The sequence below is a fragment of the Chaetura pelagica genome, unplaced genomic scaffold (assembly GCF_000747805.2).
Source record: "Chaetura pelagica isolate M959 unplaced genomic scaffold, ChaPel_1.0 scaffold344, whole genome shotgun sequence".
Taxonomy (NCBI): domain Eukaryota; kingdom Metazoa; phylum Chordata; class Aves; order Apodiformes; family Apodidae; genus Chaetura; species Chaetura pelagica.
In genome coordinates this window covers 772,415-782,985 of record NW_009953098.1, presented here as the reverse complement: position 1 = coordinate 782,985, position 10,571 = coordinate 772,415, and the positions used below count along the sequence as shown (strand labels likewise).

The window sequence follows — 10,571 nt, the reverse complement described above, 5'->3', positions numbered from 1 at the left end:
GCTGGCAACGGCTGCAGCCAGGAGCTGCTGCGCATCAACCGCAAGCGGGTGAGCCCCTGAGGCTGGGACCACGGCGGGGCAATGTGGCCCAGGAGCTCTGCCCTCACCCCGGACCCTGTCTCTGTGCAGTCCCTGGACTCCTGCATGGAGCTGGATTCCCTCCGGGAACGCATGCAGCGGATCCATGTGGAGACTGAAGGCAGGGAGGAGACGTGGCTGCTGCAGCAGGACCGAGAGGAAGGTGAGGGGGCAGGGAGCAGAGGTGGGTGTGCAGGAGAGGAGTGCACATGGCATCCCTGGGTGTTGCTCCCCATGACTATGCTTATGTATTCCATGATGTATGGCTGAGGGATTCCTGGGGTGCTGGCAGGGGGAGGAAGAAGAAGGCAGTGACACTTCCCAAAGAAGCCCAGCAAGGCCCAGCTTTTGACACCTGCTGCATCTGGGAACAGGACAGCTGAGCATCACTCTGATCCATCTGGGGGGCTCTCCGCTCTTGCAGATGCTGACAGGGAAGTCACTGGTGCCACCAACCTTGCATGCTACATGCAGGATCCTGACTTTGGATACCAGGACTTTGCCCGGCGCGATGAGGACCAGGCGCAGGTATTCAGAGCCCAGGTGAGGTTCCTGCTCTCTCGGCAGGCAGCCTGGGCTGCCACCTCTCCTCCCATCTCCTCTCTGCTCCTCGTGGGGAGCAGATGGTCGCAGGGGTGACTGTACAGCTGGGGTCTGGTACAGCTGTGTTTGCAGAATGCCTGAGCTGGGAAGCTCAGGTCTCAGAGGGGACCTGCCCCACTAGGGTTCATGAGAGGGAGGTGACCAGTGACTTCTGTACCCAAAGGCTGCCCATCTTTTCACATTTTCCTCATTGAAACAAGGGTTAAAATAATTCAAAAGCTGCCTGATGAGGGGTGTTGTGGCTTGTGGCAGAGCTTCCCTCAGAGCAAATCTCTGGAATTCTGCTGCATCCTGAGTTCTCCGGCCCTTCTTTGTGGGAACATGCCCTGGGCTTTTTGCAGTTGTGAAGGTCTCTTGCTGTGCTCAACAGGATTACTCCTGGGAAGACCATGGCTTCTCACTGGTCAACCGGCTCTACTCTGATATTGGGCATCTCCTGGATGAGAAGTTTCGGATGGTGGATGGTCTGCAAAGCAGTGCCATGGCCAAGAGGCAGGGCTGTGAGCCCTCTGTCTTCAAGCGGGGCATCTGGAACTACATCCACTGCATGTTTGGCATTAGGTAGGGAAACCAACCTCGTGCTCCATGGGAGAAAACCAAGCTGACCCAAGTGGGGAGAGAGGAGGGCACTCCAGCTGTCTTGCAGATGGGTTTGGAGAAGAGATGGAGGTGAATTGCCAGCCTGGATGATGGCCCAGGCAGGGAAGAGATGCTCAGCTTCTCTGGTCAGGGCAGGGAACTTGGGGGACAGGGCTTCAGTGCCTGGTGGCTGCTGCCTTGTGTCCCCCTGCCCTGTGGCTGTGTCGTGCCCCACGCAGACCACGGTCAAGGTGCTCTGTAGTGATGTGCTGGCTGTGACTTGCCCCTGTGCTCCCCACAGGTACGATGACTACGATTATGCAGAAGTGAATCACCTCCTGGAGCGAATGCTCAAAGTTTACATTAAAACTGTAACCTGCTACCCAGAGAAGACAAACCCAGAAATGTTTGACAGGTTCTGGAAGCAGTTCAAGCACAGTGAAAAGGTGGGACAGCCAGAAGCCCCTGGCTCTGACTGCCTGCAGTGAGCCTGGGAGTTGGCAGAGCTGCAGGCTGGGGTCCTTCAGGGGGTCTACAGAAAACATTTGAGTCACCAAACCAGTCTGAGGCAGGTGTAAGGAGAAATGGAAACTGGCTATTTGTAAGGAGTTGAGCTTAGCATCGTGTGGGGCTGCCCAATGTGATGGGCACAGGGGCCACCAGCAGTGCAGCGATCTCCATTACCCCGTGGGTGGGTGCCTCTAGGTGAGCCCTCCATCCAGGTGTAACTTGCAGGAGTGGCTGCTGTGGGCAGCAGACACTGTGCCACTGCCAGCCTGGCACGCTGGTGCCAAGTGTGCCAGGACATAGCATAAGGCTCTGGGAGGCAGCCACAGCCTGCAGGACTGGGAGGAGGTGGGAAAGGGCAGCTGCCTGTGCTGGAAAAGTTAGTCCCATTTTGTCCTATGCCAAGAGACTCACCAGCCCAAGTAGGTGCTTGTTTGCAGTGCTACCTGCAGCACACTGCAGCTACCTGAACCCCTTCTGCTTCTCTCTTAGGTCCATGTGAACCTGCTTATCCTGGAAGCCCGGATGCAGGCAGAGCTGCTGTATGCACTGCAGGCCATCACCCAGTACATGATCTCCTAGACAGTGGAGACCTGCACTGCAGCAGGGCTGGGCAGCAGCCTCTCTCCCTGGACTCATGTGTGACCTGTCATGCTGGGACAGATGGCAAGGGATTACTCCATTTAGTTTACTTGACTGTCTTATTCCTTTTTTTTTTTTTTAACTCCCCCCCTCGTGGGGCTTGGTGAGCAGCCCTGTTATGTGCAATTACCAAACTGTGAGGCAAGTCCGTGCTGCTGAGATATCAGTGTGATGATGCTGGAGACTTGAACATGTCCAAGGTGGACTGCCAAAGACATAGAGTGAGAGGGACGTGGGAGGGGACTGTGGCTGGTTTGGAAGGATGCTCCCTGTGACTAGAATCTCCTTGCCCAGGCGCTGCAGGAGCCTAAGCTGGCACAGGGAGGGCAGGGCAGAGCTGGCTTCCTTCCCTGTGCTGCAGCAGCTGCCCTGCTTGCGAGCCACCCTGCAGCACCTGGCCTTGTTTGGGTGCTGCATCTCACCTGGGAACAGCCCAGGCAGCTCATGGGCACGCTGCAATGTCCTGAGTTGTATGGTCATGCAGGATATCACTGGCTCCAAGTGAGGGCCCTTTCCCAGCCTGGGATGGGAAGGGGGAAGCACTTGCTGCCTATGTCTCCCGTCCTTTAGGTGTATGTGCCAAACCCTCCTGGGATGGACAAGTGATGACCCAGGTGAACTCCAAACTGTGAAGCTCTTGATGGCAAAATGCCCTGCTCTTTGACAGAAGGGTGAGAAGGTGTCTAACAGTGTTCAGGCTCTGGAGGTTTCTGCGGGAGAGCAGTCCTCAGGGAGCTTGCCCCAAAGCCTCTCCTCTGCCTCCAATCAGCAGAGGGGCAGGAGGAACAAGGGAGGCTTCCTGAGTTAACATGGCTTGTATCTTCTCACCACCATGGAAGGTCTGAGGCCATGTGCCCAGGCACTTGCTGCTTAATAATATGGTGGAGGAGACTGTGGGAAGCTTGTCCTTGAACCTGGGCTGGGGACTCCCCATTTGAACAGGCAGCACATGCACCAGCCTTGCCCCTCTGCCCAGAGAGCAGGAGCACACACCACTGCTTCCCCCAGTCCCAGGGCTGCTCCCTACCTGTGCTACAGCCCCTGGCTGGGGAGGTGATCCTGTGCAGGCTCCAGAGAACAGCCATGAAAGGGGACTGAGGCCATCCCATGGTAAGTGGGAGCCTGAAGCAAGGGCAGCTGTTGAGTCGGCCCAGCACACGCTGCTTCAGTCGACCTGTTTACTGCGTAAATGTACGGGGAGAAAACCTTGTGTATGGAAGCTACAGAAAAAGCCTATTTTTGCTATAAATATATTATGTTTGACATGGATGCATGCTTTATTTCTGCCAGATGTTGGGGAGGGGATCCCAACTTACATGACTGCTCTGAACACAGGACAGCAGCATCTGGCTGATCATAGCTCTAAGATGGCTCCAGAAAACCCAACGTGCCCAGCTGCAGCAGGGTCCTGCACTGACAGCTCTGGTCCAGAGCCAGCAGCTGCTCATTGAGGTTGGGCCTATCCTGTACAGCTCAACTGTGTCCCCTTCCCATGCTCAGAATGTTGCATGTTCAACAGAAAAAGATGGAAGGTTTTCAAGGCACATTGATGTTCCAGCAAGGAGGAGGGTGCCAGAGAAAGGAGCTGAGGAGTGAAATATGGGTGTTGCTTCTGCAGCTGAGCAAGAACCATTTTGCTTGTACTCACAAACAGGTACTCACTGAGAAAGGTCAAAAATCAGGACCAGGTCTTTCCTCAGTCCTCCTGCAAATGCGCCCTCCCAGCAGCGTGGGCTAGAGGAACCTGTGCTGGGGCTGAGCCAGCTTGTTCAGAGCCAAACCAGTACTGCCTGGCCAGTAAAATGCTAGCCCAGGTGCTGGGCAGTACTGGCTGAGTCAGTGCTGCTGCCAGGACAGTGATACCAGTGACAGGATAACTGCTGCTGGGACAGATGCCACCAAGCTTTGCTCAACACTGCTGGGACAGGCACTGCTGTACCATCATTTAGCCTGGAATATTGAGTATTCAAGGCTTGGAAGGCAAGCGTTCTGACCACACACACTGTGCAATTTCATGAATGAAACTTTCTCCTCAGTAGATTTTAAAACATCCCCGACTTGCACCCTATGTGTCAAGCCAGTCCAGTGGATCCCGTGTCCTACTCTCCTTCCCCACTTTCTCTCTGATCTCCTTACCTGCCTCCACTGCACAGAGCACCCCCAAGGCAGAGGGGGACAGCACATTCTCCAGCCTCATCCCAGCTTTGAGAAGGCAGATCTGTGAGAATTGCACACTGGTTTTGATTCAAGGGCTCAACCACCTTTCTCACAAGCTGCTTCACTGGCTCAGACTGTATCAGGTATGCAAGCAAAGCTAAAAGTTCACTCACATGCACACATGTCCCAGTTGTCAGCATCTGCTTGTGGGTAGGGTAGCTGGAAGAAGAGAGCAGCAGCAAATCCATCTCTGCTCCTGGAGATAACTGTTGCTGACACTCAAAGATGGATGTATGTAGCTATATAAAATGAAGTAATCTTCTGCACTCAGGTCTAGAAGGGCAGGGAATGAAGGGGCTAGAATGACCGTAGAGTAGTTCTGCAGAATTAAAAACTCTCCAGGGTCAATTTTAGGGCTTGGCAACCACACGAGTCCACACACACTGCCAGCAAGTTCTAACAAGGGGCTCTACACACAGCAGAGCACACTGGAGCCTTCTGTGGGCTGTCACACTGCAGCACTTCCACCTCTGGCCAGCTAAGGTGCATTGCACCAAGGGGTTGCCCTAGCAGGTGAGGAGGGCAGAGGAAAGAAGTCAAGGAAAAAACCAAACTGGTCCTCAACTGGGAAACAGAACAAACTGCATGAGACACAGAGCAGAGGATTACAGGTTTTTATTTGTCAAACATTCCCCCCTAGTCTAGCACATTCTACAGTCTTGCTAGCACAGATGGCAACAAAGAGCCTGTAATGGTTCAGAAGTTACACTGCTACAGAGAGCAAACAAAAGCAGATATTTATTATGTAAAAAAACAAATAAAATAATTGTGAGAAATGGGTGAAAAAGTGCAGAGGGGATGGGGGGGAAACTATGTCAGCTAGTGTTGCATGCCCTGTGTGCAGCAAACGTCTGTGCTAGCAATGAAGAAACCCTTCCTGGGATTGCACCAGGTGAAGACTCCACTGTGCTGGAAGCATTTTTTCACAGAACCATCCCCATTGCCTTATGAAGAAGGTTCCTTTCAGGAGAAGTGACTTACCCTCTACGTAGCCAAACCTCTCAAGATATCTTGGGGAGCACCAGAAGGTAGCACCACATGGAGCACCACGGCACCAGCTGCAAACATTCCTTTCTACCACACACCCTAACACTGCCTTAACCAGAGAACCATAAATGCAACACCACCAGCTCTTTCACCTTCAGCTCCTGCTATCTCTTCTCCCTGCTTTACACCATGGCATTAGATGTAACTTTGATTCCATCAGAGATTGTTTTCCATCAACTAGAGACACAATGGGGTGCAGGCAGAGACACAAAGGCTACAGCAGAGAGCTGAGCCCTTTCTTGAAGAGTGAGCAACTGGTTAACCACACACTACTGAGCCATCACACGGACAGATCTTTCAGACTTCAGAAGTCACCTCTTGCTTGTTTTTTCCCCACATTAATTAAATATGTTTTTCATTAGACATGCAACTGAGGCAAACCCTAAACTATCCCTGTTCATTCTCATGTCCCAAAGTTGATCAATTTGGTTGCTTTGTTTTTTGATAATGGGTCAAACTTGCACCTATTTCTGGTGACAGTCCAGGACAACACTCCCACCCATGGCACCAGACACAGGTTTCTCATTCCTGGAGCAAGACTAGCTCTGAAGCATTTCAGTGTGACTATAAATAAACAACTAAGGAAGAAAATTAACAAATGATGATCTACGTGAAAGCTTCCTAGGCATTTCTTCTGGAAAAGCTGATTAGTGCTACTTGCTTCTAGTATGAGCCTCACTTATGAATACACCCAGGCTCTGGAATGCTCCCACTGCTTTCGTTCCTCTCCCTTACCAGGATGATTTGACTGCTGTTTTCAAAGCAGCACAGGGTAGGGGATGACATGTTTTTAGACACACCAAGCAAAATTAAGGGCTCCAAGAAGCTTTCCAAGCTCTCACAGGAAGTATAGTAGAAGATGCTTAAGTTATAAAGAAGATTCAAGCAACTTGCTAAACCCAGGTGTAAATAAAAGCAACAAGTCTGCCTCCTGTTAGGCTCCACGGGCCTAGTTAGCCAAAACCTTTGCAGCCCAGAGCTGCATGGTGGCTTTACAGTGTGAAAGATGGCATTTGATCCTCTGGAGATGAAGAAACTTGTTACCCAAGCTCATTGAGGACAAGGAAAACACACACAGCACAACATAAGACTTCATGCCAAGAGTCCCCTGCTCACTCTTCTCAGGCACTTAACCAGGAGCATCACTCCCCATGTCACTGGCCCCTTCCCTCCCCACTCAGCTCCCAAAAATTGCAGCCCAGTCCTTCATGAGAGCAAAACTATCCAACAAGGGGCCTGCAGTGCCAACGCAGAACAAAGATCCACCAAGACACTGTCCTGAATCCAGCAGCAGTCAGTGGCAAACACTTTTTGGGCAAGATAAAAAAACCCAAACTGGACAAGTATTGAACAACCCCCTGCCAGGTACAGCCTTTCAGCAGATTAGGAACTTTAAAGTCTCCTGTGTCCTATGAGGAAATATCTCAGGCTAGAAAAGCTCAAAGTTTACAGAAAGGAAGTTACTTGAGAAGGGGCTGGAGAACTCCTGAATTCTCTGCATGTCTTCCCTCTGTGCCCATGATTCAAATCGTCCTGCTACACCTACAAATGAGAAGCTAAGTTGCCTGTTTGGGCCTGCACCATTGCTGTCATGATTTATTGAGCACTCCTGGAGCACCTCGTGAACACCACACAGGTGAGCTCTCAGGCTTCTTCAACCACTGCCAGCTCCCATTGTGTTGAGGAAACAGAGAGCACCTGCATGGACTGCTGCAAGACCGAGACATCCCTGACAGCACACTGGTACAGCAGAATTCCTGCCTGAGGTGCTCCTGTCTCTAGTGCTGTCCCTAGGAGAGGTGATTCTCCAGGAGTCTGGCCTGTGAGTATGCAGAAGAAAAAAGAAAATATAGGCATTCTATTTCATAATAAAAGGACTCTTATGAACTCACACTGTAGGGCACCAACCATGATTTACCTGGGCTGCAGCTCCTTCAGCTGGAACAGGTTGAGGACCTGGAGTAGCCCAGAGTAGGTTAGATCTCCCTGGACTACTACTACTGGAGTGCTCAGGGCTAGGCTCTCTGCAGCCAGATATCAGGCCAGGTCTCTGGTGCTGTCACACCTAGAGGAAAGCTTGGAACAGTCTGAAGACAGAACTTCCCCACAGACCAACTCAGCCAGAAACAGCTCACCATGGATTTAGAGGTCTGAAGCACTGGTTACTAATATCATCCTTCCTATGGCTTTGGGCTCTGTCTTCATGAGAAATGAGCTAGAGATTCACGTATAACATCAACACACATACTGGTGTCTTGTCCTTCCATACATGGCCATGAAGCACAGGCAGCCAACTTGCTCTGGAGGTCATGGGATTTTCATTTCCACTCAGAGCCCAAGCTGACAAAGTGACACAAGGAGCCAAACAGCACAATCCCACCAGGGCTGATTCTTCTGGGCAGCATATGCCCTCAGGTGTTTATGGAAAGAGAATCTATCCATTTGTGCACTGAACTAACTGCAATAGGGATGTCCATCCATTACTCAAATCTGTATGATCTGAAATCCCATCTTAGCATCTGCCTTTTTCTTTGTTTGTTACAATAAGGTGTGGCCAGATTTGAAAGATATCACCATGAGGTCTGTCATGAAGACAGCCTTCCAAGTAAAGGTCAGCAAACTATTCAGAGGCTCTGATGGCATGCTGAAGATAAGACTATTGAAGACTCCTTGTTGCATGTAACCAGACAAACCACTCCTGTTTCAATCTCCACTCAAATGAAAATGAAATTAAACCCATGAAAACAGAGCAGACAAGCTGGTAAAAGAGTATGGCTCATTGCACTGCACGATGCAAACCTTCTGAACAGAAGCCACCACCAACTTCAAAAAGGATTGGAGAGGCTTTCTGCCAGGCCAAGCCTACCATAACACCATGAAAGCACCATGTCTCTCACAGATCCTGCCATTGCAAACACTAAAAAGGTGACAGCAACGTGCCAGCTAATGTTCTGAATTAACTTCTTGACTCCTGGTTTCTGTCCTGCAAGAACAAAAAGACAGGGCAGGATCCTGGGCACATCCCCAAGTGTGTCCCTACAGGGTTCAAGCTCCCCAGCAGCAACTTCACCAGGAAAACCTCCCGAAACCCCAAAGTGAGCAACCAAATACAACCAATCATGCCCACCATAGGGGCTACCCAGAGTGTCAGCAGATCTAGCCCAATCCAGCCCACACCATCTTCTTAGCAGACTAGAGAATCTGTCCTATGTGTCAGCTGCAGTCCAGCTATTTAAGGGATTAGCTGAGAATGAGCAGGCTGTTAATGATTAGCATTCCCTAACATCATGTTCTTGGTTTGGCAGGAGTGCCCAGTTGAGGAGAGAGCCTGGGGAGCTGTGGCTGGGTGCCATGCCACGCGGGCACCTTCTGCCTGTTCTCAGGAGAACAGCCATTCCCAGTTACACTGCGGTGCCCTTCCCACTTTTCCCATGACATTTTCAGCTTCTTGGCCCAAAACACCTTAGGCCTGTCCCCTCCCATACTGTAGTGTTATCTGCTATCAAGGGGACAGATGCAGCAAATGTGGTTTGGGTTGTGTTTTTTTTTTTTATCCAATAATCTCATTTTCAATTAAAATATATAATAGATATATTTAAAAAGGTTTAGAAAAGCCTCTATGTAATTTGCAGCTACTTTTACATATAGATTACAATAATGTACAACTCTTCCCTAAGGTCGTTTGAAACCATGGGGACTTGCCCATTCTTTCCCCCCCAATCATATACATGATCAAACATCAAATGTGTTTGTTCCTACTACGGCTCTGAAGAAGTCTGTGACTGGTACCTTCTCAGAGGGAGAGATGTCTAATACACCCTAAAGGGGACACACTTAACATTGGCTTCATATTCACTGTAGAAAGTTCCCGGATTAGTAAAAAAATATCCCATCTATAGAAAATGCCCTTCTGAAAAGCAACCAGGGCTCTGTTAAGGCCACACCCAGGTTTTCCATTTCTCTGCTGTAGCAAGACAGATCAGTAACAAACCCAAATTGATGTTTTTTATGTCCCAGAAACAGCTATTAGCACCTGGGCTTATTATACAGCAGCCTGGTGTATCAGGAAAGTGCTGAGAACAGCATAGGGACTTCTTGAAACATGCTTTTGATTCAGCGGGGCTCAGTTGGCACAGTGAAAAACTCAACGTCCTCCTGCTCCACTCAGGCAGACAAGAGGAAGCCTTCTACACCACGACCACCTCCCTTCCCTGCAGAACCATGATGGGTGCTCTGGAGATGGGCACACTGAAACCAATCCCTGAAACAGCACTCCCTTTTCCCACAGGGCTTCCGCCAAAAAGCTCCTTCCAGTTCCTCTCTGAGTCTGGGGGATACCAAGAGCACATCTGGTGGCTTAATGAAAATGTCCAACTACTTTGCCCCAGAGGGCAAGCCAACTGAGAGCAGAGCCAGCCCTCTGGCAGTCTGAGGCACTGGGAGACTTTCTGCTATAGCAGAGAGAGGACAGCCAGGGAGACATTCCTCCAATAAACCCAACTCTTCACGTGGGAAAACACTGTTGTCTTCTGGCTGAGTTTTTCACCAGGGCTCCTCTTTGGACATGGACAGCTCAGGGTTTCTCCAGATGATCCAAGGCAGGGTCAGGTTTGTAGGAAGAGCCATGGCACATAACAGGATTATTATTTTCAAACTCTTCCTGTTGCAGCCAGGTACTATTTTTAAACTCTTCCTGATGCAGCCAGATGCAGGTTGCCTCTTCTTCCCAGCTGGGCAGCACATTCTGCCCAAGGCATGGTGTGCAGGGAATCCGAATCCAACATGCTCCATTCTTTTCTCTGCCAGGGGTGGGAAGTGAAGTCAGAACCCAATGTTCAAAACCTGAAGGACACTACAAAGAAGAAAAAGAGAGTGAATGGTTAGATCTCAGCTTCAGC

At 50.4% G+C, this 10,571-nt stretch overlaps 1 protein-coding gene across 1 annotated transcript in view; it reads left to right on the top strand.

The window, feature by feature from the left end:
* The window catches only part of LOC104388319 (sestrin-3-like), a 4,125-nt gene extending 1,571 nt beyond the window's left edge, over nucleotides 1–2,554 (top strand). The window contains exons 4-9 of the mRNA XM_009997180.1: nucleotides 3–48; nucleotides 130–241; nucleotides 503–621; nucleotides 1,052–1,242; nucleotides 1,562–1,706; nucleotides 2,260–2,554. Of these exons, the coding sequence (XP_009995482.1) occupies nucleotides 3–48; nucleotides 130–241; nucleotides 503–621; nucleotides 1,052–1,242; nucleotides 1,562–1,706; nucleotides 2,260–2,349 (703 nt within the window). The 3' untranslated portion in view covers nucleotides 2,350–2,554. The remainder of the gene's footprint in view (nucleotides 1–2; nucleotides 49–129; nucleotides 242–502; nucleotides 622–1,051; nucleotides 1,243–1,561; nucleotides 1,707–2,259) is intronic.
* The last annotated feature ends 8,017 nt before the right edge of the window (nucleotides 2,555–10,571 follow it).